Source organism: Myotis myotis, unplaced genomic scaffold, assembly GCF_014108235.1.
Source record: "Myotis myotis isolate mMyoMyo1 unplaced genomic scaffold, mMyoMyo1.p scaffold_m19_p_20, whole genome shotgun sequence".
Lineage (NCBI taxonomy): Eukaryota > Metazoa > Chordata > Mammalia > Chiroptera > Vespertilionidae > Myotis > Myotis myotis.
This window is the reverse complement of record NW_023416325.1, coordinates 16,561,820-16,589,774: the sequence shown is the minus strand read 5'-3', so window position 1 is coordinate 16,589,774 and position 27,955 is coordinate 16,561,820. Positions and strand designations below refer to the sequence as shown.

The window sequence follows — 27,955 nt, the reverse complement described above, 5'->3', positions numbered from 1 at the left end:
AGATGCACTGGCCCCTAGAGTGTGTTCAGAGTGTACTAGTACAGCAGTTGTTACACAGACTATTTCAACTCAGATCCTTAAATCTTCTCTTTTACATGCCAATATAAGGAGGCATTTTGTGTTTTTGACCTATATGGAAAATAATTGATATTAAATTGATTGTATTTTAATGCTATGCAAAACTTAAAAAAAAAAAATAATTTAGCCTAGCTGGCGTGGCTCAGTGGTTGAGCGTCAACCTGTGAATTAGGAGGTCACAGTTGATTCCCGGTTGGGGCACATGACCAGGTTGTGGGCTCAATCTCCAATATGAGCATGTAGGAGGCAGCCAATCAATGATTCTTTCTCATTATTATTTTTTAAAAATATATTTTATTGATTTTTTACAGAGAGGAAGGGAGAGGGATAGAGAATTAGAAACATCAATGAGAGAGAAACATTGATCAGCTGCCTCCTGCATACTCCCTACTGGGGATATGCCTGCAACCAAGGTACATGCCCTTGACCGGAATCGAACCTGGGACCCTTCAGTCCGCAGGCCGACACTCTATTCACTGAGCCAAACCTGTTAGGGCTCTTTCTCATTATTGATGTTTCTCTTCCTCTCTGAAATAAAAAAATATATATATTTAGAAAAAAAGGACATTTTAAAAATAAAATATTTTTATTGATTTTTAGTGAGAGAGGGAGGGAGGAGAGAGAGAAAAAGATCGATGTGTGAGCACAACATTGATTCAGTCAACTGCCTTCTGCACACCCCTGAACTGGGATCGAGCCCGGAACTTGGGCATCGACCCTGGATCCTGGGCATGTGCCCCCACTGGGAATCGAACCAGCAACCCTTCAGTACATAGGATGATGCCCAATCAATTGAGCCACACTGGCCAGGGCTATGCAAAACTTTTTTGATTTTAAAGAAGTAATGTATAAATGTTGCAGAAAATAGAGAAAATACCTAAAAGTGTAAGAGGGAAAAGAAATATTCTTTGATTGCACTGCAGTCACATCCATAGGTTCCAGGGATTAGGACATCTTGGTTGGTTTCACTTTTTTTTTTTTTAAATATATTTTATTGATTTTTTACAGAGAGGAAGGGAGAGAGATAGAGAGCTAGAAACATCGATGAGAGAGAAACATCGATCAGCTGCCTCCTGCACATCCCCCACTGGGGATGTGCCCGCAACCCAGGTACATGCCCTTGACCAGAATCGAACCTGGGACCCTTCAGTCCGCAGGCCGACGCTCTATCCACTGTGCCAAACCGGTTTCGGCTGGTTTCACTTTTTCACTGTTAGAAATGGTTCCTTAGTGCATATCCTTGCATGCCTATTTGTGCACTCACGGGAGTGGTTCTCTAGAGTAGCAGTTGCCAACTGGTGGTTCGTGGACCACTGGTGGTCCGTGAGGTCCAAAAGGTTGGTGACTGCTGCTCTAGAGTAGTTCTTGAGAAGGAGAATTGTTGGGTCATGGGTAACCATTTTGAATTCTTACTATGCAAAACTTAATTATTTTTTTACTATATTAATTAGTTCTTACTGTTTTTTCTCTTTAAATTAAAAAACATTTTTATTGTGACAGTTGACATTCAGTATCTATATATATAAAAGGTTAAGTGACCAACCCAACCGACCGGCCAGTACATATGACGCGCACTGGCAATTTAGTCCTTCGGGACTGCCGTGTCATAAATTAAAATTGAAAGTAGGTGCAAGCATCATGCTACTGAGAAATCTTAATAATAAAAAGTGGGGTTTTTGTAATGGTACTAGATTTATTATCAAAAGATTACGACCTAACATAATCAAAGCCGAAGTATTAACAGGATCTGCAGAAAGAGAGGTTGTTCTGATTCCAAGAATTGATTTGTCCCTGTTTGACACTGGCCTCCCATTTAAATTAATTCAAAGATAGTTTCCCATGATGCCAGCATTTGGAATGACTATTAAAAAATCACAAGGACAAACTCTAGACAGAGTAGGAACCCGTTTCAGACATGGACATGTTGCTTTCTCTTGAGTTCGAAGAGTGTGTGGCATTAAAGTTAAAGTTGTAAATACTTCATTACAAGGGAAATTAGTCAAGCACTCTGAAAGTGTTTTTACTCTTAATGTGGTGTACAGGGAGATATTAGAATAAGTTTAAACATTTATCATGAACTCCCAGTCAAGGGGACAATTTGCATATTAGGCTTTTATTATATAGGATTTCTTCTAATTAATTTCCTTTCAATGTGCACGAATCCATGCACCAGGCCACTAGTCCCATATAATAGGCTAATATTCAAATAGTCCACTTGACCGAGAGTTCAACTGGGAGTTTGACCAGGGGGCAGAGCCAGCCCGCGGCCCCTCCCCCTCTGCCCCGGCCCTATCCGCCCCCATTGGGGTGGGCGGACCCCACCCGTGCACAGATTCGTGCACTGGGCCTCTAGTTATTTTATGTTAGTTTCAGGTTCTATTTTCTTCATAAATAATTGGGATTATATTCTCTATGCAGTTTTCTATTCTTTAATCACTTATTGGAACCATTTTGTCAAATAACTTAAAAACAATTTTTAATGGCTGTATAGTAATTTATGGGTATAATATAATTGTTTTACTGCACATTACTGCTTTTTTTAAACGTCTGTTTTAAAGATAATCTAAGCTTATAGGAAGCTAAAAGATTTTTAGCATTTAGAGTGTTATTTGTTTGATGAAATTTGATAAATTTAAATTTGTAGTAATTATTAAAGTGTATTTCTGCAACCTGGTACTATTGACAGTTTATAATTTAAAGGGATGTTTATAGTGCTAAATGATTCCTCTCCAGATGATGTAGAATATTTGTGTGGAGCTTTGAGTTTCTAAAGTGCTATTAAGCACAATTGTGGAATAATTAATGTTCCACAATGGGATACCTGGAGTACACACTTGAATCCCTAGTGTTTTTGCTGAAACCCGCAGTTGACTGAATTACTAGGTCATAGCACAGTGTATAGTAATGTTAGATTAACAGTAAAGAGATTTGTCATTTGCAAATTGTTTTGTGCAAATTATAGGTTTAGTAATGCTAATAACTACAGATGTAGCATTCAAATAGTGGTTTTATACCAACAAAATATTAATGTTTCGCTTGTACTAGTATTTGTAACACATCTGATCCTGTTTGCTTTGTGCTCTGTAGCAAACCTGGACCTCCTATCTCTATTTATATGTTTGCTTTTCCTTACTGTTGAAATAAAATAATTAAGAATGTTAAAGGATACTTTGTGTCAATGTATTTTCATCAAAACAGTGGTACATAATAGAATTACCTTCTTTATTTCATGATACTGATTCCTTCCTGATCATCTAGGTGTGGTGTAGCTGAAAGACATCAACTGGTTTATTTAATTTAGAAAGGAGCAAAATGGCCCTGCCTAGTGTGGCTCGGTTGATTGAGCATCATCCCATGCACCAAAAGGTTGACCGTTCGATTCCCAGTCAGGGCACATGCCCAGGTCGTGGGTTCAATCCCCAGGTCAAGAGGCAACTCATTGATGTTTCTCTCACATCGATGTTTCTCTGTTTCTCTCGCTCTCCCTTTCTGTTGCTTTCTCTCTCTCTAAAATAAATAAAAAAATTTTAAAAATATATCTTTTGCCCTAACCGGCTTGGCTCAGTGGATAGAGCGTTGGCCTGCGGACTGAAGAGTCCCAGTTTCGATTTCAGTCAAGGGCATGTACCTTGGTTGCGGGCACATCCCCAGTGGGAGGTGTGCAGGAGGCAACTGATCGATGTTTCTCTCTCATCAATGTTTCTAACTCTCTATCCCTCTCCCTTCCTCTCTGTAACAAATTAATAGAATATATTAAAAAAAATAAAAATATATCTTTTATTGTTGATAATATTATAGATATCTCCTATTTTCACCCTTTACTTCTCTCCTCCCAGCCCCTAGCTGTTCACCCAGGTCTTCACTGCCCTACTGCCCATGTCCATGATAAAAACATTAAAGAAAATGGGTAGAGAGGTAAAAATACATTTGGGGAACTTTGAAGAAAGCACTTTTTGGATGAGCTTAAAGCAGCATTTCCTTTCCCTCAGAGGTTCTGAATCGGACTAAGGATCCATAGGCTCCCTGGATAGAATTCAGAGGGTGTGTGAACTTGGATGGGAAAAGTTAAATCTGTAATTAATCCAGCTTTTTTTTTTTTTTTTTTCCAAAAAGCACTGAGTTCCGCCCAACTTGTGTGGCTCAGTGGTTGAGCTTCAACCTATGAACCAGGAAGTCACAGTTCGATTCCTGGTCAGGGCACTTGCCCAGGTTGTGGGCTTGGTCTCCAGTAGTGGGTGAGCAGGAGGCAGCCCATCAGTGATTCTCTCTCATCATTGATGTTTCTCTCTTTCTCCCTCTCCCTTCCTCTCTGAAATCAATAAAAATATATTTTTTAAAAAGACATTGAGTTCCTTTCCAGTGGTCGGCAAACTCATTAGTCAACAGAGCCAAATATCAACAGTACGACGATTGAAATTTCTTTTGAGAGCCAAATTTTTTAAACTTAAACTATATAGGTAGGTACATTGTTATTAACTTAATTAGGGTACTCCTAAGGCTTAGGAAGAGCCACACTCAAGGGGCCAAAGAGCCGCATGTGGCTCACGAGCTGCAGTTTGCCGACTACGGCTTAGCCTGTTGTCACTACTAAGAATTTGGAGACTTTTAAAATTACTTTGGTAAACTAAATAGAGCATGGCTCCATATACCATGAACTGTCTGTTGCCTGTAATGACAAGATAAGCACAGAAATGGAGAGTAGTAAGCATTTAGAAATTTCATCACAGTTGCTAGACTAATTTTATACCTGCTGAACTTAATTATAAAACTTTGGACTCATAGTTTGTGTCCTTTTTTCACTTTACTTTTTTAAATGTGTTTTTATTGCTATCAGAGAGGAAGGGAGAGGCAGAGAGAGATAGAAACATAAATGATGAGAGAGAATCATTGATTGGTTGCCTCCTGCACACCCCCTACTGGGATTGAGCCCGCAACCTGGGCATGTGCCCTTGACCAGAATCGAACCCAGGACCCTTGAGTCCACAGGCCGACGCTCTATCCACCGAGCCAAACCAGCTAGCTCTTCACTTTATTTTTGTAATAATTGATTTCATTCTGTTTTACAAAAGTTTTGTTCTGCAGTGGATCAGAAAGAAACTCAGCTGGTTCTTCACCATAGATAATCTGAGGAGCACGGATGCAAAATATCTAACACAGTGTTTGGCACATAGTAGGCTCTCAAAAACCAATAGCTCCTGTGTCTTAAAGTCTACATTTGTTTTGGGTGGAGTAGCAGATGAATGAAACATCCTTTTCTAGAAATGACATGATTAAAATTGGCATGCTGGTTTTTAAACACAAGTAGCTCAGTTTTTTCCTAGCCTATGATTTAGACATAGGATGCACATTTGTACTGATTTATGTGGATACTTTATACCATTTAACACACTGCTAGACTCTCAGTTCACCAAAGCTGAAGGAACTTAAAACTTCTTGGTAGTTAGCCATATGCATAAATATTTGAATATATCACGGCAGTATTTATATATTATTTTATTGGCTAAGAGAAGGAAAAGATCTACTGAGAAGCAGTGGGGCTTTTGTCAGTTTTATCATGACATTCAGCTTTTGAAAAGTATAGGAATGATGTTACTTATCCTTCCCATTTTGATGCAATTTAGTGCACATGCAGTGACCCTTATAATTTTAGTGATCTTGGGCTAGTCTTTGGAATTAGAGTCATCTTGTCCTCATTTTTTATTTTATTTATTTATTTCTTAAAAAATATATTTTATTGATTTTTTTTACAGAGAGGAAGGGAGAGGGATAGAGAATTTGAAACATCGATGAGAGAGAAACATAGATCAGCTGCCTCCTGCACACCTCCTACTGGGGATGTGCCCGCAACGAAGGTACATGCCCTTGACCGGAATCAAACCTGGGACCTTTCAGTCCGCAGGCTGACGCTCTATCCACTGAGCCAAACCGGTCAGGGCTTGTTCCGATTTTTTAAATTGAATCAACATGTAGTTGAGCTTATGTATGATACAATACATATAGACGACCAAAAGCTGTTAGTTTACCATGGTGTTTACAGGTTTGAGGGACATATTTTGCATACTAGTCAGGATCATGAAATGTCCACTCCCTATTTAAAGATAAAGAAATGTCAGTGACTGAGCCAAGTGACACAAATGTCACACCTTTCAACATTCTGTTTATAATCCAAGAATCTTTAGAAATGAGATCTCTTGGACTTATTAGGTCTCATTTTGGCACATTTAAAAAATTATTTGAATGTTGAGAAATCTGACTGCATAGCTTTTTGTTGGCGATACCATCCTTCTCTGTGATAACCATACACATAATGTAAGAGGAGAAATCTTTACCCATGTGATGAAATGGAGTGACACATTATATATTTTTTAAAATTCCATTTGGAACATCCTTAATCTTATGCTTACTTAAATATAGAATAAATATTTGTTCTGTAGGGCAGCGTTTCTCTTTGTTTGGAAACTCATTTTTATTTGTATAGGCTCAAATTCTTAATATCTGCAGTGTTTGAAACTGAGGTAGGACTTGAAATAACCAGCAAATACCGTGGTGGAGAGTAGTTTTGTAGTGATGACTCAAAATAATTTGAGATTCAGGTGTTGTTCCCTGGTTTTAATAGGAGCATTTGAGTAACACTCTGGTGTCCCCCCCCCCCCCCCACCTTCCTGTCTCTTTTAGGAGCCAGGCTAAAGGATAGAAAAAAGAACAACCATTATTTTTTTTAAAAAATATATTTTATTGATATTTTACAGAGAGGAAGGGAGAGGGATAGAGAGTTTGAAACATCGATGAGAGAGAACCATCGATCAGCTGCCTCCTGCACACTCCCTACTGGGGATGTGCCTACAACCATGGTACATACCCTTGACTGGAATCGAACCTGGGACCTTTCAGTCCACAGGCCGATGCTCTATCCACTGAGCCAAACCAGCCAGAGCAAGAACAACCATTATTAATTCTGTCTTGCACATATTGCTTTTTGGCAAATGTTGGCTGATGGGATTAAAATTACCCTTCACATTTAAAAAGTTACATTTCTGTAATATTATTAGCAAGCAGGTGGATCTGAGGGGGGGGGCAGGACATGGAGATATAGTCTAAAGTTTAGAATTTATATTGGGATTTTGCTTTGACACATGAAAGGATCTGGTTGTAGTTTCTTAAAATAATGCAGTTTATCTCTGTTCAGCAGTCGTCGTTGAACCTCAGGGAAAAGCCACCTTTGGGGAAATATGAAAGACAAGAAACTGGCACTTTTTTAATGGTATAATAATGTTTTTCTGTGAAAGAGATGATGAAAACAGTCTGTAGGCGGGTTAATTTCAGAGCCTTTTCTCTCAAGTAGCATGGTTAGAGTTTAGGGAAATAGTACAAGTTTGACAAAATGTCCATTTGCCTAGAAAGGTACGGGGTAAGAATTCCTCACCTGTTCTTAAATTGCCCCTTGACTGTCCTGAAGCTGTGTGCTCGTGCTTGGAACTTTAGAGTTGTCGAAATAACTTTGGTAGAGAGATCAGCATAGTTTTAACCTGGGACTGGTGGATACTGGTCAGGGGCTATCTAGTCAGGTTCTTAGCCCTTATGAAATCCTCCTGTTTGTTTCCATGGAGTTGTCATTCTGTTTTGGTCCGGGCTAACACAAAGACTTCATCTTTGTCACGGATGTTTGCTAAAGGAAAACCATGATGCTTCCAGCCTTTTAACAACTGACTGTCTTGTAGAAATTCTGAGGTTTCCTTCATTGCAGACAAGGTCTCGCTCATCAAGCAACACACCAGTTTCTGCTGTTGGGTTTTTGAGGATCAATTAAAGTTATGCTCTGTGTGTTTAAAACTCGGGTTGATAGTTGGAATTTTTTCCCTTTGCTTCTTGTATTTTCAAGTGCCTAAATAGAACCGAGACATTTTTTGTTACATGGCTATGCCATTTCCTGCCCAGCTCTGAGGCCTCTGGTCTTCCATTTGCTTCAGACAATCTTTTTCTATATGTTTATTTCTTCATGAAATGAGTTTTTTTTATATAAGAGCTTTGCTTTTCCTTATTGTGGTCTAAAAGCTTTTTTCAATGTTTTAGAGAATCCTTCAAAAGCAGAGTGGTTTTTTTTTTTTTTTTTTTTTAATGAAAAAAAGCTCTATTTCTCTTCTTTATGATAGTGTACTGATGTGGTTCAAGTCAGAAGGTGCTTCGTGTGCTTTTTCATATTCTAGCCCAGTTTCTTTTCCTCCAAAAGGCAAACGAAGTTTCAGTCTCTGAGAAGGAAAAATCCAGTCATGGCCTCCTGATTCATAGGTTGATGCTCAACCACTGGGCCACACTGGCCAGGCCTGTTTTGAGAATTTTATAAACCTGCTTCCAGGTAATGGAGGAGAGATGGGTGTTCTTGCTCTAAGTCATAATTTGGCAGCTCAGAGATTTATGGTGGTCCTTACCATTTCCTGTCATCCTTTCATCAGCTTCTCATTGTTATTTGAATGAATGCAAGTAAATAGTAGAAACAAATCATGAAGTAAAGTCCAGCTCAAATATAGCCTTTCCATTAAGTGTAGTTTCTGTTTGTATAGAAACTGTATAGTGCTATACTATCTTAAAAAAAATCCTCAGCAACTTCATGAAGTAAAATCTACCCCCAAAAAGCATATTTACAAGCTTTTACTTTTCTATGTAATGTAATATTCAGTGACAATAATTCACGCATATAACATAGTAAGTTTTCTCTTTTGATGCTTCTGCTCCAGCCCTGCTAGTCTTGGGCTTTTCATTACTTAGGGAGATGATAGTGAATAATATGTTTAAATAGTTCATTTAAACTCCTAGGCTAGCAAGGGTTGTACCTAGTGATCTTGTTTTGGGTTATTTTTTGTTTTTCCATGTTTTTACTTTTAAGGGGCTTAATGTGACTCAAACTAAATAGATGTCTAATGTTTATTGATGATTTTCTTGTTTCCAAGTCATTTTGAAACTATGGCATTTACTCTGATATATTTTAAAAGTGAGGCATTCTGTAAATTAAAAACAAAACAAAACAAAAAGCTTCTAAATGGGAAAAATTCTCAATTTCCCCATAACTGCACGTGCATTTGAGAATGAGAGCTCCTCCTCCTTCTTACTACCCCACAGTGTGGTATGTTTACTGAATATTTGTGGGGTTTTTAAAATGTATATTTTTATTGATTTCCGAGAAGAAGGGAGAGGGAGAAGAGATAGAAACATCAATGATGAGAGAGAATCATGGATTGGCTGCCTCCTGCATGCCCCCCCTATTGGGACCAAGCCCGCAACCCGGGCATGTGCCTTTGGCCAGAATTGAACCGGGACGCTGCGGTCCACAGGCCAACGCTATCCACTGAACCAAACCAGTTAGGACTGTTTACTGAATATTTGTAAATTGAACGAAAACACCAGCATATGAGAGAGAATGGGCACGCTAGGCATGTACCTTCTTTATTCACATTTCTGAGAGGTATCTAGGTATGGGTCATTCTGTTTTTGTTTTAAAGACTAGGAAATCAGAGGAATAAAAAGATAAGTGATTGACATAGCATAGCTTTGAATTTTTGTCTCTTAAACACACTGAACAGTAGTTTATCTGTTAAGCTATGTTACTAAGTAGGTACATATGATGTCCTTGGTAATGAAACATTTCTTGCGTTGGCACAATTTAAGTCAGGCAACGTAAAGTAAAAATATGTAAAAATGCTGTGATGATTTTCTGTGACTTATCTGTGACTTATTAACCGGGTGGGGGAGGGGTGAAACAACTAAATACACTAAATTAAAACCTTTCACTTTTACCCTCTTGCCTGGAAATGAAATTTCTGTTTATTAAACAATGAGATTCATTTGAATCTGCCCAGCCACTATGAATGGTTTATAGACAGATCTAGAAATCTCAAGAGTTGTCTCTGTAGTCCTCTTTCCTAAAACACTCACCTAGGTTTTTACTATTAAAAGATGATTAAATTGGTTATCTAGAGAAGGCCTTCGTGATGTTGAGCTGAATTCTGAGGGCCAGCTGTGCCCCCTTATCTTCATCCTGGCAGACTCTGAACACACCCTACCTGGCATATTTGGCGAGAGGTGATAGTGTGTCAGAGCTGATGTTGAGCCCTGCCCCTTCAACTTCTGCTCTTATAGTAAGCTTATATTACTTTAGAAGTGAGAGATTGGAATTCTTTGTAAACACAAATAAAGCAAATCAGGGGTGGTGAGCAAGGGCTGCCTACTTGATGCATTTACACAGAAAGCTGGGTTCAAGATCTTTTAGATCTGCAAGATAGAGAAAAAAGCCCTTTTCAAAGATAGGATTATGCTCTACCTAACATTTTAGTGACTGTAAGTTTTTGGTCCACAGTTTTGTGTGATACAACTTTCAGAATAATCATAAAAGCATATTTCCAGGACATCCTAGAGTCTACATAATGAAGCTTATTTTTCTGAACTATAATATTAATCCATTCTCTAACTCTTGCTTTAGAGGTTACTCTCAAAAATAGAAAGATTAATTATGCTCATCCAGATAAAATATATAGTCCTCTTAATGCATCCCTTGGTAGAACACTTCTTGTGTTAATCTAGTTTATTTCTTAATATCAAAGCAATCAGAACTTTTCTCTGTGTTGTAGTGACTTGAATAAATAAAGTTTTTCCACCTGCAGTTTGAATGCTTAGCCTTTAAAAACATTCAACCTTTATGTTCACTGGGCTTTACTTTTTTATCGCCATGGTCTGTCTCAGCTAAGAAGTGAACTATTTTGCCCTAGCCGTTTTGGCTTAATGGATAAAGTGTTGGCCTGCGGATTGAAGATACTGGGATGAAGGATTCCGGTCAAGGGCACATGCCAGGGTTTTGGGCTCAATCCCCAGTAGGTGATGTGCAGGAGGCAGATGATCAATGATTCACTCTCATCATTGATGTTTCTATCTCTCTCTTCCTCTCCCTTCCTCTTTGAAATCAATAAAAATATATTTAAAAAAAAAGAAGTCAACTATTTCTGCCCAGAGGATTATAATCAACTGGGACAGGGAGTTGGCAGAACCAATGAGGTCAACAGCCTGTAAAAGCTCAAGCAGGGAGTTCTGTGTATTGTCCTGTTACACGTCATCCATTTAAATGGAATGTGTTTATAGTTCATATGGCAAACAATTGGCATGAGAGCAAACACAGCTGGGGCCAACATACTGTCCTTATGTTCTAAATTAGCAGTTCCTAACACCTGCCTCGGGCCCCCTCTCCTTCTACCCTGCGCATTGCTGCATTGGGAGAGCACAGTGACTGGGGAGAGGTGCTGTTTCTCAGCTATAGTGGAACAGAAGGACGTTTGTGAATCATAGCTCCAAGTTCTGTCCATGAGGGGGCCAATGTTATTCCTAATAGCCGGTGGTTAATGGTAGGTAACTGACGTGCAGGTAAATTCATTTTACATGATTTGTATTTGAATCACTAGGCTATTCCCAATACTGGAGTTTCATTTTTCAAAAGGAACTACTTCCAACGCTAACTCATTTTTCATCAGAGATTTTTTTTTTCAGCTTTATTGAAGTACTAGAGGCTTGGTGCACGAATTTGTGCACCTGTGGGGTCCCTAGACCTGGCTGGCGATCAGGGCTAATCTGCAGGCCGACCGGCGGGGTGATCGGGGGGCCCCCGCTGGCACCCGCCTTGGCTGCCCTGGTGCTGCCAGCTTGCTGGTCCTGCCCCTGCCATCGCCGCTGGTTGCCTCCCTCTGCAGGGCAACTGGTGAGGGCGATTGGGGGGCCCCCGCTGGCACCTGCCTTGGCTGGCCTGGGGCCTGTGGGCTGGGGGCATGTCCTGCATTGAGCGTCTGCCCCCTGGTGGTCAGTGTACTGCATAGTGACCAGTGGTTCTGCTGGTTGTTCCACCGTTCGGTCGATTTGCATATTAGGCTTTTATTATATAGGAAGGATGAGCACAACACTGCTACTTACCTACCTTATGCTCTGATTTTCAAGATTAAGGAAAATGGAAATGGAAGCTTCAGCATAGTTTCTGGCACATCAACATTTGGTAAATGTAGCTCCCTCACTACCAGGCTTCCTGTGTGCGTTAGAGCCTGTAGGAAAGACTATTTGCTTTCTATTCTTTCTAAAATAACTTCTTACAAAAGTCGTACATGTTCTCTGGAGAAAATTTTAAAAAAGAAAAGAAAAATAGAAATTATTTGTACTTTTTTCATGAAATTACTTCCACTTTCTGTAGACAAATGTTATAATGTTATTAATATATAGTCAATAATTTTCTTTTGTAAAATACTTTATTGTCCTCAAATTGCTTATTTTGCTATTTATCTTTGTGTTTATTATATTATTAAGGTTGCTTTTATTGCTTGATTAGTTTTTGTTTGTGCTTATAGATAAGGTTTAGAGGCTTGCTTATTTTTTTTGTGTTGTTCTTGATTTTTTCCTTAATATAAAATTTTTGTATGCAGTAGGAAAAACTCGAGACAGTTCAGAGATCTACTGCCAGATTTATTTCCAGTCTCCTGTGCTTTCTGTTAGCACCTGTGTGCCTGTAGTATGTTGAGCTCTTTTGAAACTCTTGAGTTAAGCTAGTTTTGGAATTTGTTTTTTGGACAGAGGTTTTTTGTTTTTTCGTTTTTTTCATGAGACAGGACCTATAGCTCAGCAATGAATGCTATATTTTTCAGATATTGAAGATGAAGCTATAGGTTATGAGCCAATTTAGGTTTCTCATGTTTAAATGAGAGGGAAACAAATGGATGAGTAAAACTTTAGAGTTGATAGTCATGTGTAATTACTTTGGGTGAGCAATATTTGACATGTGTTAATTTAATCAGAAAGTTTTGCCTTTCGATATAAACCCATTTTAGCCAATAATTTCTGGATTTGTCCCTGATTTCTAAGGTGGGAGTTGAATATCTAAATATTTAACATGGTTAAGCTTTATGTTATCTTCTTTTTAGTGATTCATCGTTACACTCCTTGTTCCCAGTCTCCAACAACATATTAAGTCTTAGCTAGAAAAGGTACATTTAATTTTAGCTAGTTGGTTAGTTTTTCCGAACATTCGTTCTTTGAAGACTGAGGGAGACAGATGGATTTGAATTCTAAAGTGGAATCTTGATTAAGTAGAAGAAATAACCAGTAAAGTGATAGACGAGGTTTCCAGGCAGTTTTAATTAGTCAGGCACAGCTGTGAATAGGAATTGATGAGAAGGGCAAGATTCAGTGGCGTGAAAGATGCAGCATTTCTCATGTTTCTTAGATGTGGTTAGGGGTCAGCCACGGTGATCAGTAATTTTTATTGAATAGTCACTGGGTGCATATTCATGTCCAGCCAAACAGTTACCAGCCGTGGGTTTAGAACTAATGCACCGACCTTATCATCAGTGTGTGAATGATACTGATTTCAGCTTTCTTGTGTATGTTGTCTAGAAGGTGAGGTTGGGAGTCTCAGGCAGAAGTTGTGCTGATCTGGGGGTGCTTTTGGACGTGGTGCTTCATTGTGCCTATTGCTTTCTGTTGTTTTGTTTTTTGGGGGGAGGCATGTAAGTGCACTGTGGGGTAGCATTTTTAGTCACTCACTCATTCATAAATATTTATTGAGCATCTATTTTGTGTCAGATTTTCTGATGCTTGTGATACCTTAGGGCAGTGGTTCTCAACCTTGGCTGCACATTAGAATCACGTGGGAAATTTTTTAAAATCCTGATTACTGGGTCTCATCCTCCAGAAATTCTGTTTCTTTGTTACTAATGTTGTGGCCCCACCCCATAACAAAAAACAGAATTTCCGGAGGATGAGGCCCAGAAATCAGGATTTTAAAAAGATTCCCAGGTGACTCTAATGTGCAGCCAAGGTTGAGAACCACTGCCTTAGGGGGAAAATAGACAAAGTTGTAAGCTATATTGCTAGAATTTGAATTTGAAAAAGATTTTTTTTAAGTAATAGTAACTGAAGTTATGAGTGCTCACTATATGCCAGGTGCTGTGCTCGTGTCTTTTTTCAGGAGCAGCGATTCAAAGCATACTGAGATTTTCAGTGCAGAAGATATAAAGAAGAATCAGTCTGCACTTTTAAGGAGATTACAATCTATCAGAAGCCTTCTTTCACGTAATACTTATCCATAAAACTATTCTATTTTTTAAAAATATATATTTTATTGATTTTTTACAGAGAGGAAGGGAGAGGGATAGAGAGTTAGAAACATCAATGAGAGAGAAACATCGATCAGCTGCCTCCTGCACACCCCCCACCGGGGATGTGCCCACAACCAATGTACATGCCTTTGACTGGGATCGAACCTGGGACCTTTCAGTGCGCAGGCCGAATCCCTATCCACTGAGCCAAACCAGTCAGGGCTAAAGCTTGTATTCTAGCCCTAGCCGGTTTGGCTCAGTGGATAGAGCGTCGGCCTATGGACCAAAGGGCCCCGGGTTCGATTCAGGTCAAGGGCACGTACCTTGGTTGCAGGCTCCTCCATGACCTGGGCCCTGATCGGGGCTCATGCAGGAGGCAACCAATTGATGTGTTTCTCTTATATTTATATTTCTCTCTGTCTTTTCCTCTTTCTTCCACTCAATGGAAAAATATTTCTGGGTGAGGGTTAAAAAAAAAAAGAAGAAAAACCTTATATTTTAATTGAGCATATAATTAGACTCCCTTCTGTGCACAATTCTGAGGATCAACAAACTTTGCAAACTAGGGCTCCCTCTATCCGTATGGGAGATTGGGTCATCACAATTAAAGTCAGATGGGCTTCCTGAATGCTCTCCAAGTGGTTACACAGACAGGGTTTCTCAATATCAGCCAGGTGATTTAGGTTGTGAGGGCTTCCTCTGCATTGAGGATGTTTCATGGCATCCCTGACCTTTACCAGTAGCACCTCTATACTTGTGACAACCAAATGTTACATCCTCTGGGAGGCAATCTCTGTCCACCCTCCTTCCCCTGCCGCCTTTAAGAGTCTCTACCTAGACCTTAGTCTCCCTAGACAACCAACAGCTCCTTCCAGAGGCAGATGCAACTATAGCATCATTGAGAGCTAAGCTTGTGCATCAGCTCACGCTGTTCCTAAAAATAAGAAGCCCTTGGGCTATTCATACCTTATACTGGTAATACTTTCATTTTACAGTGATGCCATCTCTAGAGAAACCACTAAGTGCTAGTCAACACTGGAGATAATGATCTTGATCTGCTTTATAGGGCTGGAATAATAATAGGAATTGCAACATTTTTTACTAATATATAATATATTCAAACATATATATATAAGGTATATATATATGGTATATATAAGGTATATCTTTTGAATAATTATAAAGTAATTATTAAAATACATTTCATTTTCAGAATTGAGCTACCAGCTGTTAAAGTGTGTATATGTTTTTTGGGACACCCTGTATACATAATCTGTGATCCCATCACCCAGTTAAGAAATAAATGGATTCTTAACCAGTACCTTTTTTTTTTTTAAATATATTTTATTGATTTTTTTACAGAGAGGAAGGGAGAGGGATAGAGAGTTAGAAACATCGATGGGAGATAAACATCAATCAGCTGCCTCCTGCACACTCCCTACTGGGTATGTGCCCGCAACTAAGGTACATGCCTTCGGCCGGAATCGAACCTTGGACCCTTCAGTCCGCAGGCTGATGCTCTATCCACTGAGCCAAACCAGCCAGGGCTTAACCAGTACCTTTAAAGCCCTCTGTGTGTTCTATAATTTAACCCTTCTCTCCATGTAAGAAACCACTATCCTAAATTTTGTTTTTCTTTTCTTTGTTGTTTTTTAAAATAAATATTTTTATTGTTTTTAGACAGGAAGAGAGAGGGAGAGAGAAATAGAAACATCAATGATGACAGAGAATCATTGATTGGCTGCCTCCTGCATGCCCCACACTGGAGATCGAGCCCACAACCCAGGCATGTGCCCTGACCAGGAATCAAACTATGACCTCCTGGTTCATAGGTTGATGCTCAACCACTGAGCCAAGCCAGCCAGGCATCAAGAATCTTTTTTACTTTTTTTTAAGTAAATACATCCAGGAATTCTGATAAATACTGAATTTTCATCTAAGTTCCCTATTGTGCTGTGCAACCCAGTAATGTCCTATTTCTGCTTCTTCTGGAGCAATAATGTCATCCTTTTCCCCGTAGCAGCCCTTCAGTCTTATGAAGGCAGTCCCTCTTCCCACTCATCTCCTTTCTGGGCCACACATCCTCAGTTTCTTAACCGTTCCTAATGTGACACGATTACAGGCTAGTCAAATCATCCTCTCCTGCACACACTCTGGACTGAACGGGATATTCCAGTTCAAACTATTATAGTTTGACCATTGCAGAATATAAATGGGATTATTACCTCCCTTGCTACAGGCACTGGAATTCTACTAATGCATTTTAAGATTGCATTAGCATCTTTTAAACAGTGTTGGCTCAAAAGAAGCATGTGTTAAATTCAAATCTCCTTTACCGCACCCCCAGCCCTTCATCTTTTATCTAGTCAAGTCTTCCTTCTTGTAGGGTTATCCAGAAAAATTCCTTTCTTGGTGGTAATCGCTCTAAAATAAGGAAGTATCTGTAATGTTCTAACAATCGTTTAGCGGTTTCCACTTTTTCAGAGCACTCCTTGTGCACTATTTCCTTTGATCTTAACAATGATGTAAAATAGAAACAGGTGTTACCCTCATTTTACAGATGTAGAAATACAGACAGAGGATTTAAGTAAAATGTCTACGGGGAACAGTTATTTGCAGAGGCTGGGCTAACTTAGTGGTTTGCAATCGTGGCTGCACACTGCTTTCACCTCTGGAGTTAAAAAAAAGAAAGAAAGAAAGAAAGAAAAGTCTCCCTTCCCCAGATAATCAAACGAGGAGGGGGCCCACTCAGTTAGTACTGTTTGTTGTTTTTTATTACAATTGACATACAGTATTGCATTAGTTTAGGGTGTACGACATAGTGATTAAACATTTATAGACCCATGAAGGCTCACCCTAAGTCCCGTATCCATTTGACATCCTACATAGTTATTACTATATCATTGAACTATATTCCCTGTGCGTATGTTACACCCCCATGACTGTTGTTATAACAGGTGATTTGTACTTCTTAAACCCTCCTCCTTTTCACTCATCCTCCCAGGCCCCATTAGTATTATGAAAAAGCTCTCAAAGCAATTCTAATATTCAGCCAGGCTGAGAACAACTGCCCTAACTCATTTTCTGGTGTCCCCTTCTTCTATCGCATGTGTTTTCTTCATGGAATTAAAAGGCTTTTATGTGGAAGAGAATAGTATTTCTCCATTGCTCCAGAATGCAGAAGTATAATCAATCCAAGTGAGGGAGTGTTATTCAGATATACAGTGGGAACCAGCTGTACGTCCTAAGATAATTATTCTTGGAATGTATCTTCTCATTAATTTATCAAACATTTATGTGGCCAGACTCTATGCTAAGCTCTGCTGATACAAATATGAATAAGATATGTTTTTCCCCTTTCAGGACTCACAGTTAAAAGAGAGGGGCACACTGTAAATAAACACCATTATAGTAGAGTGTGGTTTATACATATCGGACTTGTATAATTTCTTTAATTTTTTACATTTTTATTTAAAAACGGTCAACAGTGATTTTCTTACTAAAACATGTTTATGCTAAGTATTTGAATATATCACACCATGGTAGTCTTTATGTTAAATTATGTAACTCAAGTAATTAACAGATAAAGTTAGTTTTTTGGAAATATCTTTTTTCTTTAAATTCTCCTAATAACATTTATAATAGTATTAAAACCATTTTGGGGAGTTCATTCTACATCTTTCTCCAAATTTTATCTGTTAATTATAAACATAGGAAGATGATCTGTATTGGTTCTGCCGTGAATAACGTTGGTGAAAAAATTACTTGATAACGAGAAGAGATTTTGATGCCTTGGATCAACTTTCAAGAGCCATTTTGAACATTACTCTCTACATTTCCTTAATGCACATCATTTATTAAAAACAGCAGACATTTTTTCCCCATAGTTTGTGGCTGATCTGCTGATAGAGGTATGTGCTGGATACTATGGAAACATGGAGAAGCTAATTCTGGAAAGAGGAAGAGGGAGAAAGAAGAAATCAGAGTTTCTCAAAGTAGGTGGCAGAGCTGCGTTTTGAAAGATTAGTAGGATTTAGACTGACAAAAGATGAAAGTTAGGCAAGGGCCAGGACAAGATGGAACTTTCATGCAAAAGTTTGAATAGTGATTTCTTATATGTTGAATCCTTACAGTTCTAACAATCCTGCTATCAATAGCAGTTATAGGAAGGTCTGGGAAAAATCACCATTTCTTGGAGAAAGTTTGACAGAGCTAAGCCAAATAATCTGTGACAAATCAGGGTCTATTTCTAGTTTTGGCACCAAACTATGGGCTTAAACTTATGAATTAAAGGGTGAAACTTAATTCTGGTTATCAGTTAAGTTAAAGACCCTTTTTAAAAAGTTGTTGAAAGAGAATGTGAATGAACATATATTTCCAAGCTTGGATAAGGTCATATAACTCCAGGGTCTAATTTAATTGATAAGTGATCCACTCTTGATATAGGCTTTCATATCAGAGAGAGAATTCTATCCTTCCACTCACAATTGATTTTACTTGGTTCGCATGAGATCTTTCTGATTTTCTTTGAACTACCATATGCAATTCAATTTGGCCATGATTGCCATCTATATAATGTGAAAAATGTTAGGAAAAGCTATAGAAGGGTTTAAAAATTCACTCCAATGTTTGAGAGGGTTTTGTTATTCTATATCCTTTATTGGAAAGTTTTGTGTTGAGGTTGCAAGTCTGACCAGTTGGTCTGCTTTGAAATAATCCAGGTGTAAATGCCTTTTATGCTGATAGGTTCATATAATTAATTGAATGGGTTAATGTACCATACTAGGTAGTATAGTAATATAATTCATCTATTTGGAGCCTGAGTGATCCTGAGATTTATTTATTTAAATATATTTTTATTGATTTCAGAGAGGAAGGGAGAGGGAGAGAGAGATGGAAACATCAATGAGAGAGAATCATTGATTGGCTGCCTCCTACACGCCCCCTACTGGGAATCGAGCCTGCAACCTGAGGAAGTATGCCCTTGGCCGGAATCGAACCCGGGACTCTTCAGTACAGAGGTCAACGCTCTATCCACCAAGCCAAACTGTCTAGGGCAGCCGTGGGCAAACTACGGCCCGCGGGCCGGATCCGGCCCGTTTGAAATGAATAAAACTATTGAAAAAAAAGACCGTACCCTTTTATGTAATGATGTTTACTTTGAATTTATATTAGTTCACACAAACACTCCATCCATGCTTTTGTTCCGGCCCTCCGGTCCAGTTTAAGAACCCATTGTGGCCCTCGAGTCAAAAAGTTTGCCCACCCCTGATCTAGGGCCTGAGTTTTAAATATCATTTATTCTTGGAGAGTAAGAGGTTTTATTTTTCATTGATAGTTCCCACCATTTATGGTGGTCTTCCCCATCCCACCCACTACCCAGCCTTTTCTTCTAATCAGGAATATAATCAATCCTGTGTTGAGATAAACTGCTTCCAAAGTACAACAGGTGGAACTAAGAAGTGATTGATTTAAGTGCCCTATCTGGTTTGTGACCGTGGATAGAGTGTTAGCCTGCTGACTGAAGGGTCCCGGGTTTGATTCCGGTCAAGGGCACATGCCTGGGTTTCGGGCTAGATCCCCAGTAGGGGACATACAGGAGGCAGCTGATCAATGATTCTCTCATCGTTGATGTTTCTGACTCTCTCTTTCTTCCTCTATGAAATCAATAAAAAAAATATTTTAAAATAGTGATTCAAGTACCATTTTCTTTGGTACTTGTGATTATACTTTGTCAGATATGTCCCCCAAACTGTAAATATATCTATTGTAGCACCATCTGATTACCAGTTATTTAAAGATAGTGTTTGCTTGTGAAAAACATCAGCTCTAGTTATGACTGCTTTTTAGAAAATTGATTTGAGAAAGAAGAAAGAAAGAGAAACATCGATTTGTTGTTCCAGTTTTTTATGCATTTATTGGTAGATTCTTGTATGTGCCCTGACCGGGGATTAAACCTACAACCTGGGTATTATGGGACAATGCTCTCAACAACAGAGCTACCCAGCCAGGCCTGGGCCATGACTGATTTTTAAAAATATAAACTATTTAACTTATCACTATTATTTCTTTTTTTTTTTTTTTTAAATAGAGAACCCCACCGCCATGATTCTATTACCATAATTACCAGTGACATTTCAAACTTGAACAAGTGTGTTTTACATAGTCCTATTATAGGGCATATACAGTTTTATACTGCTTTTTATTGCTGCTGTATGGCTAAATTTTTCATTATTGCATAATATTCCATTGTGTTGCATATAATTTAATCAAACACTTCTCCTTTAGACGTTGAGATTGCTTCTACTTTTTCCACTATAATAAGACTGCAATGAACATCTTTGTACATTTTTTATTTCTCTAACATTTCTTTAGGGTAAATTTTTATTTTATTTATTTATTTATTTTTATTTTCTCATTTAAAGTATTACAAATAGTAGTATATATGTCTCCTTTTTTAGGGTAAATTTTTAGAAATGGGATTACTTTCTATTTCTCTCAGAAGTAGGCTTAATATATCTTTTAGCTTTTTACTTAACCTTATTGGGGAATTTTATCTCTGCTCTTCTTATATCTCAGATTTGGTTGGGAAAGAATATTTTTGCCTACCTTTTATTAGCTCTCCATGTGATTGTTGTTGTTTTAGCTTAAGAACATGTCATGTATGATAAAATTACAGTGAGGGTATGAGTTACTTTGAAAGTTATTTCCTTAATTGGGGTGACTTGAGCATTATCTCCAAAGTGACCCTTCCTTCTGATGAAGGGTGACAGGGATCTTCCCTTTTTCTTAAATAACTCTTCTTCCTTTTAAAGAAAAGAATATTAATTTTCTGATGACATTTTGGTATTTTATCTTCTTGGTCAAGAGCAGTTACTGAGGGCAGTGGTTTTATATGAGAACAAATCATTTAATATTCATAAGGACCAGAATAGATCCTCCAGAGCTGACTTACTAAAACCCTAAGGTATGATGTCCTTATAAAATGATTTTAGGCCATGACCTTCAAACTTTAGAAATTCTTAAAAAATGGCAGCATAGTGGACAGTTCTTAGTGTTCTAAAAGGGCCATTGAATTGCTGAGAAGTCTAATGGATTTCTGAAAGTATTGAGTGTGTGTTAGGTACTGCTAAATCAATACACATAACAGTCACTTAAGTGTGTGTATTACATAATATTTGGTTAATTATATTATATCTCATATTGTTTCAGAATGTCTTTCAGGTGGAATGCTAAAAATAAGCTGAAGTACTTATAAAAATAGAACCATCAGAAAAATGCAGAAGTATATTATATAGTTTTTTTTAGCTACTCTTAATATTTGAAGTTAGCTATGGTTTCTGTCATACACATTATTTTATGAACAAGGAAATATCACATTTCAGAAGCACTTATGTTTGAGATTGATAAAAAAAAAAATGAATAGCCAGGTTTAATGTTACCAAGTTGTTCTTTGATTCTTTTTATTTTTTATTTATTTTTACTTTTTAAAAATGTTTTCATGTGTCTCCTTTTAATCTTTTTTCTTAGAAAATTTGGATCATATGTTTTATCCGTTGTCACATAATATCATATAGTTAATTATCCTTTGAAATAATGTTGCTTGTGGCTATTAGTATTCCACCTGTGTTACACTTTAAATGTTTTCCTATTATAATTTGTTAGAAGTAATGCTACAGTAAACATTCTTGCATTTATATTTTTCTTTAAATGTATCATTGTGAGAAATTCCTAGGAGTAATGTTACTTACTAAAATATAAGAATATCCTCTCAGATTTAAGAAATTTGCCAAGATTATTATTTTTTGTAGTTACTGTGTATTTTTTAATGTGCTTTGATTCTTGAGTCTAATAAAAGCCTGTATTGAATTTTTTAGTAGTTGCTTCATATAACATAAGTAGAATGTCAGTGTACCTTAAGTAAAAATGTATATGGAGCACATAAATTTTATATCAAAGAGTTGTATTGGATGAAAATCACATAATCAATGTTGGAAAGCTTTTTAAAAAATGCAACATTTCTTTTTTTAAAAATATACTTCTTTATTGATGTCAGAGAGGAAGGGAGAAGGAGAGAGAGAGATAGAAACATCAATGATGAGAGAGAACCATTGATCGGCTGCCTCCTGCATGCCCCCACTGGGGATCGAGCCCACAACCCAGGCATGTGCCCTTGGCCGGAATCGAACCTGGGACCCTTCAGTCTGCAGGGTGACACTTTATCTACTGAGCCAAGCTGGCTAGGGTGCAACAACATTTCGTATTTGCTTAGATGTTCATAACTGGGAAGGTAATAAAATTTAAAGTTGTGATTTTTTTTTTTCCCATCACTCAAATATATCTCAATCTTTGGTTGTTGATCATCATGGTGGAAGCTGATTGCTGATTTTTTGAAAAAAGAAAAAAGGGCCCATTTGGTGTGACTCAGTGGGTTGAGTGTTAACCTTGGATCGATTCCAGGTCAGGGCACATGCCTGGGTTGTGGGCTTGATCCCCAGTGTGGGGCATGCAGGAGGCAGCCGATCAATGGTCCTCTGTCATCATTGATGTTTCTATCTCTCTCTCCCTCTCACTTCCTCCCTGAAATCAATAAAAATATTTTTTTTTAAAAAAAAGGAAAAAAGGGCAATCTAATTTACTTGGATATGATTATAGCTTCAAGGTATATGATTGCCCTTGAAAAGTGATAATTTTTTAAGGAACTTGTGTTATTTTATCAATTGCCAGGTGAAAAATAACCAAAAGGGTAATTTGTGTTTGATGAATCTTGATAAAAGGTAGGGAAATAATTTTGTATGACTTGATGGTGAAGAACATTTAATCATTATTTGCATGGCTCTAGCTGGGTGGTTGGGTATCATCTGTACAGTAAGGTTGCAGGTTCCATTCCTGGTCAGGGCATATACTCAGATTGCAGGTTTGATCCCTGGTCAGGGCACAGATGGGAGGCAACCAATCCATAGATGAAAGCAATGATGAAAGCAGTACATAACTGTTTCTCTATTGTTTCTTTTTTTAGATTTTAACATTTGAGACCAAGAACCCGATGGAATTAGCAGAACGTTTGCGCTCTGTCTGTGGGAATCAGAGCAATGCCTATGCCCGCCTGCTGGAATACCGCCTGAATGCCTTGCGAGGACTGTGGAATGCCCAGCGCCAGCTGGCCTTGGAAGAACAGCATGAAAGGGAAAGTTCGGGTGATGAAGAAACATTGGCCCTGCTCAAACGCCAGGGCTTGTTGCAGCAACCCGAGCAAGCTCCCTTCACATCCCGGATGGGGCTCCTGCTGGTCTTCCCCCTTATTCAGTCTCAGAGTAGAACAGACCCCTCTCTCTGTAACATTACTGCTGAGGTGCTATTGAACTGCCTTCGCGACTGCCAGCCTTTGAGCTTGACCAAGGAGCCTGCTGACTGTCTCAATGGAATTGAAACTTTGCTGTGCTCTTGGCTAGAGGAAACTTCTGACACAGATCGACACATCCCTCATAAGCAAAAAGAAAATGCTGCTGCCGCCCTGGTGGCTTTGGCATGTGCCAGGTAAGGAAATCAGATGGACCACTTGGTGACCTTGTGACTGCTGCGCTGCCTGGGGTGGGGGAGTGAATCAGAGGGCAATCAGAGTCTTAGCATTCAGAAGTCCTTCTCTGTCTTCAGTATTGAATTTCATGGCCTTGACAGTACATAAGATGCTTTCTCACCAAAACTTGGCACCAGCAACCTGAGCTGGAACCCAAGTTCAAGTTTTTGCTTTCTGCTATACCATGATAACAGCTTAAACAGCTAGAAATGGAGAATCAACCCTTGCCATTATCTACTCACCCCTGAGATGATTAGTGTTTTCCAGCAGGTAGTTCGTGGAAGGTGTTCTATCTGTGTTTCTTCTGGAAGGACAGTTAAAAGTTTGTGGAGCTTTAAAAAATGTTTTTTTTATGTGTATTTATAAGGAATGCATTAGCAGGCGAGTGGGTTTTTACTCACCTGGACTCAGTCACACTGACTTGGTCACAAATTATATTTTTGGACCCTGATGTTTGCCTCCATCATTTAATTGAAAGATCTCTCTGTATATATCAAGATTTAATAGTGTGCTATTCTTTGTGTGTAAGTTGATGTTATTGATCCACTGTCAATAGGAAAAGTGCTTGGGGTTACTTTTCTGGGAGAAGATTTCTATGTTCTCCTGCCCAGTAGCCTGTATGATCACTGGCACACATTTGTGAGAAAAAAAAGGTTCACTACCCTTGCTTTCCTCTAAGCTAGTTGGCTAGAGACCATGGGGTCTGACAGATTAGTCACATTTGTCCCTCTTCTTCAGAATGTTTTTGATTGAGTTCTTCTTCTTCTTCTCTCCTCCTCCTCCTCCTCCTCCTCCTCCTCCTTCTTCTTTCTATTCTTCGTTCTTCTTCTTCTTCTTCGTTCTTCTTCTTCTTCGTTCTCTTCTTCTTCGTTCTGCTTCTTCTTCGTCTTCTTCTTCTTCTTCGTCTCTTCTTCTTCTTCTTCTTCTTTCTTCTCTTCTTCTTCTTCTTCCTCTTCTTCTTCCTCTTCTTCTTCTTCTTTCTTCCTCTTCTTTTCCTCTTCTTCTTCTTCTTCTCTTCTTCCTCTTCCTCTTCTTCCTATTCTTCTTCTCTTCCTCTTCTTCTTCTTCTCTTCTTCTTCTTCTTCTTCTTCTTCTTCTTCTTCTTCTCTCTTCTTCTCTCTTCTTCTTCCTCTTCTTCTTCTTCTTCTTCCTCTTCTTCTTCTTCTTCCTCTTCTTCTTCTTCCTCTTCTTCTTCTTCTTCCTCTTCCTCTTCTTCTTCTTCCTCTTCCTCTTCTTCTTCCTCTTCTTCTTCTTCTTATTCTTATTCTTATTCTTATTCTTATTCTTATTCTTATTCTTATTCTTAATCTTCTTTCTTCTTCTTCCCCCCCCCCCCAAGAGTATGTGAGAAAATTCTTCTTGGAGAATTATGAAGTTCTTAGCAAGGTTTACATGAGAGTGAGAGGGGCAGACAGCTAGCAACAAATACATGTGTAAGATAATTTCAGAGAGGGATAGTCACTGTAAGTGAACAACTCAGGCTATTTTGATAGAGAATGGCTAAGTGGAGGTGGGGACAGCATTAGCTAATGATACCAGGAAGGACTGCTGGAAAGGTGACATTTGAACTGAGCCTGTATGATGAGGAAGAGTCAGCCACGCAACAAATCCAGTGACAGAGTTCCAGGCAAGAGGAGCAGCAGTGGCATGACTCTGGTGCTCTCTCTGTGTTTCAGGGAGTGAGGGGACAGCAAAGTGAGCAGGGTAGCAGGAAGGCAATGGTAGAAGGAGAGGAGCAGGAGATGAGGTTTGCAGATCATATAGTGGCTTAGGAGCCATGGGAGGAATTTTTTCTTAAAATCTGAGAGTCTAGCAAGTAAATAATACCTTATGGCTGGTTTTAAATGTTCCAGTGTGCTTTTGCCCTTTTATTTTTTTTAACCTCACTGCACCCCAGGGAGGAATCCTGCCCTATTAGACAGATGAAACAGTAAAAATCCATAGGAGTTAGGTGACAGGACTGAGATGGTATAGATCAGGGGTCCTCAAACTACGGCCTGCGGGCCACATGCAAATACAAATATTGTATTTGTTCCCGTTTTGTTTTTTTACTTCAAAATAAGACATGTGCAGTGTGCATAGGAATTTGTTCATAGTTTTTTTTTAAACTATAGTCCGGCCCTCCAACGGTCTGAGGGACAGTGAACTGGCCCCCTATTTAAAAAGTTTAAGGACCCCTGGTATAGTTAGTGAGTCAAAGCCAGGTTTCAGAGCCATGTGTCCTGACTCCCAACTTGTGTTTTTATACTCTAATAGAGGCCCGATGCACGAAGTTCATGCAAGAGTAGGCCTTCCTTCCCCCGGCTGCCGGCCACGGCTTCCCTCTGGCACCCAGGACCCGGGCTTCCCTCGCAGCCCTGGCTTTGTCCGGAAGGTGGTCCGGAAGGACATCCAGCCTAATTAGCATATTATGCTTTTATTATTATAGATCTGTGGCCTCCCTGTCTAATACTAGTCTTTATTTTTGTTTTAAATTTTTAAAAATATATTTTTATTGATTCCAGAGAGGAAAGGAGAGGGAGAGAGAGACAGAAACATCAATGATGAAAGAACCATTGATCGGCTGCCTCCCGCACACTCCCCACTGGGGATTGAGCCCACAACCTGGGCATGTGTCCTTGACTAGAATCGAACCTGGGACCTTTTAGTCCACAGGTCGACACTCTCTCCACTGAGTCAAACTGGCTAGGGCTAGTCTTGTATTTTGATTCTTTGGTTTTATACTCTATCTGCTGCCTCCCTGTCATATACTGGTTTTTGGTTTTGATTCTTTTGATAGTGAAAGGGGCAATTAAGAGGAGGACTCTAGGCCTACTCAGTCCAGCATTAGGTATTCCATTTCTTTGGGGTTTAGGCATGTGATACCTAGCAATTAAAGCCTTGGCTAAGAGAATAAGGCAGCAATCCGAAGTCACCCATCTGATACAGGCAATCATTTAGATCAGGAAATGTTCTTGTGGTGATTTATACTTGGGATCTAGCCAAGTAAGTCTTGTGCATCTTAATAGCACCTTCTTTTAGATCCTGCTGATCATATTAGGGACTTCCCAGAGCCTCCAACCTTGGGAACCAAAAGGAAATCAGGTAGTGGTGACCTCTGAAGTATTATAGTCACAGCAAGGGAAGCTGTCAGTACAAAGTAGTAATTATTTAAATACATTCCTTTTTTGATATGATGGGCTTCAATGAGATGTATGTAAAGTGGATGAACCTAAGAAAGACATTAAAAACTTAATTCTGGAAATAGTGTTAAACTTTAAATATAACCTCCTCCTATGAAATCTCTCCTCTAGACTAGAAAATTTCTTGATGAAAATAGTATCTAAGAATAATAGTCACATGGTCTTTGTACTGAGCCTTATGTTTTGAACTTTTGTGTTAGGGGAAATTATCTACCTTTACAAATGCAGGAACATTATAATTGACTGTTCAGATCATGCCACTCACATACTAAGTAAGTATACGTACTTTGTACAACACATATGATTGACATAAGCAGATAGACACATTTGGAACTGTTCCCATTTGGTTAATAAAATTAACATTAACAACCTTTTTATTTGACTTTTCAATTTTGATGATTTTCTATTCTCTCCTTTTATTTTTAGGGGATCATTGAAAACTTTTGTCCATACAGTCCATCTATTACAGAAACAGACTGATCTAGGGTCCCTGCCTGTAGCCGATGTGCTGTATAGGTGAGTTGTCACTTTGGATCCTTATCCTTCTTCTACACAAGGGAGATTGTTTATAAGGTCTCTTTTAATAAGTAGATTGCTAGACTCTTTAACTATTCATATATTTTTGTGGCTTTGTTTTTAATTGTCTTAAGCCTTCTAATGACATAATTTACAATTTTGTGTTGATCATCTATTCTCTACTTTAATCCTAATGAGCTGGCAAAATCACACACATGTATAGTAAATGGATAGCTGTTCAAGACAATCCTGAATTATAACTTAGTCTGACTTAAAGGATTCACAAAGTTTGCTGCTTTTTATTGATTTCAGAGATGGAGGGAGAGGGAGAGAGAGAAACATCAATGGTGAGAATCACTGATCAGCTGCCTCCTGCATGCCCCCTACTGGGGATCAAGCCTGAAACCCAGACATGTGCCCTTGACTGGAATTGAACCTGGGACCCTTCAGTCTGCAGGCCGACACTCTATCCACTGAGCCAAACCAGC

General features: G+C 38.7%; 1 protein-coding gene across 15 annotated transcripts in view; it reads left to right on the top strand.

Annotated features, from left to right (window-relative positions):
• The window catches only part of HECTD4 (HECT domain E3 ubiquitin protein ligase 4), a 150,186-nt gene that overhangs the window by 10,250 nt on the left and 111,981 nt on the right, over nucleotides 1-27,955 (top strand). For 13 of the 15 annotated variants that reach the window (XR_004974769.1, XM_036353386.1, XM_036353385.1 and 10 more), the window contains exons 2-3: nucleotides 23,212-23,729; nucleotides 27,378-27,467. Coding sequence is in view for 14 of the 15 variants with exons in the window: in XM_036353386.1 (XP_036209279.1) it covers nucleotides 23,212-23,729; nucleotides 27,378-27,467 (608 nt within the window). In the remaining variant the exon portion in view is untranslated. Of the gene's footprint in view, nucleotides 1-17,972; nucleotides 18,188-21,065; nucleotides 21,160-23,211; nucleotides 23,730-27,377; nucleotides 27,468-27,955 lie in introns of those variants that run through there. The other 2 variants (XM_036353394.1, XM_036353391.1) reach the window with 2 other exon arrangements.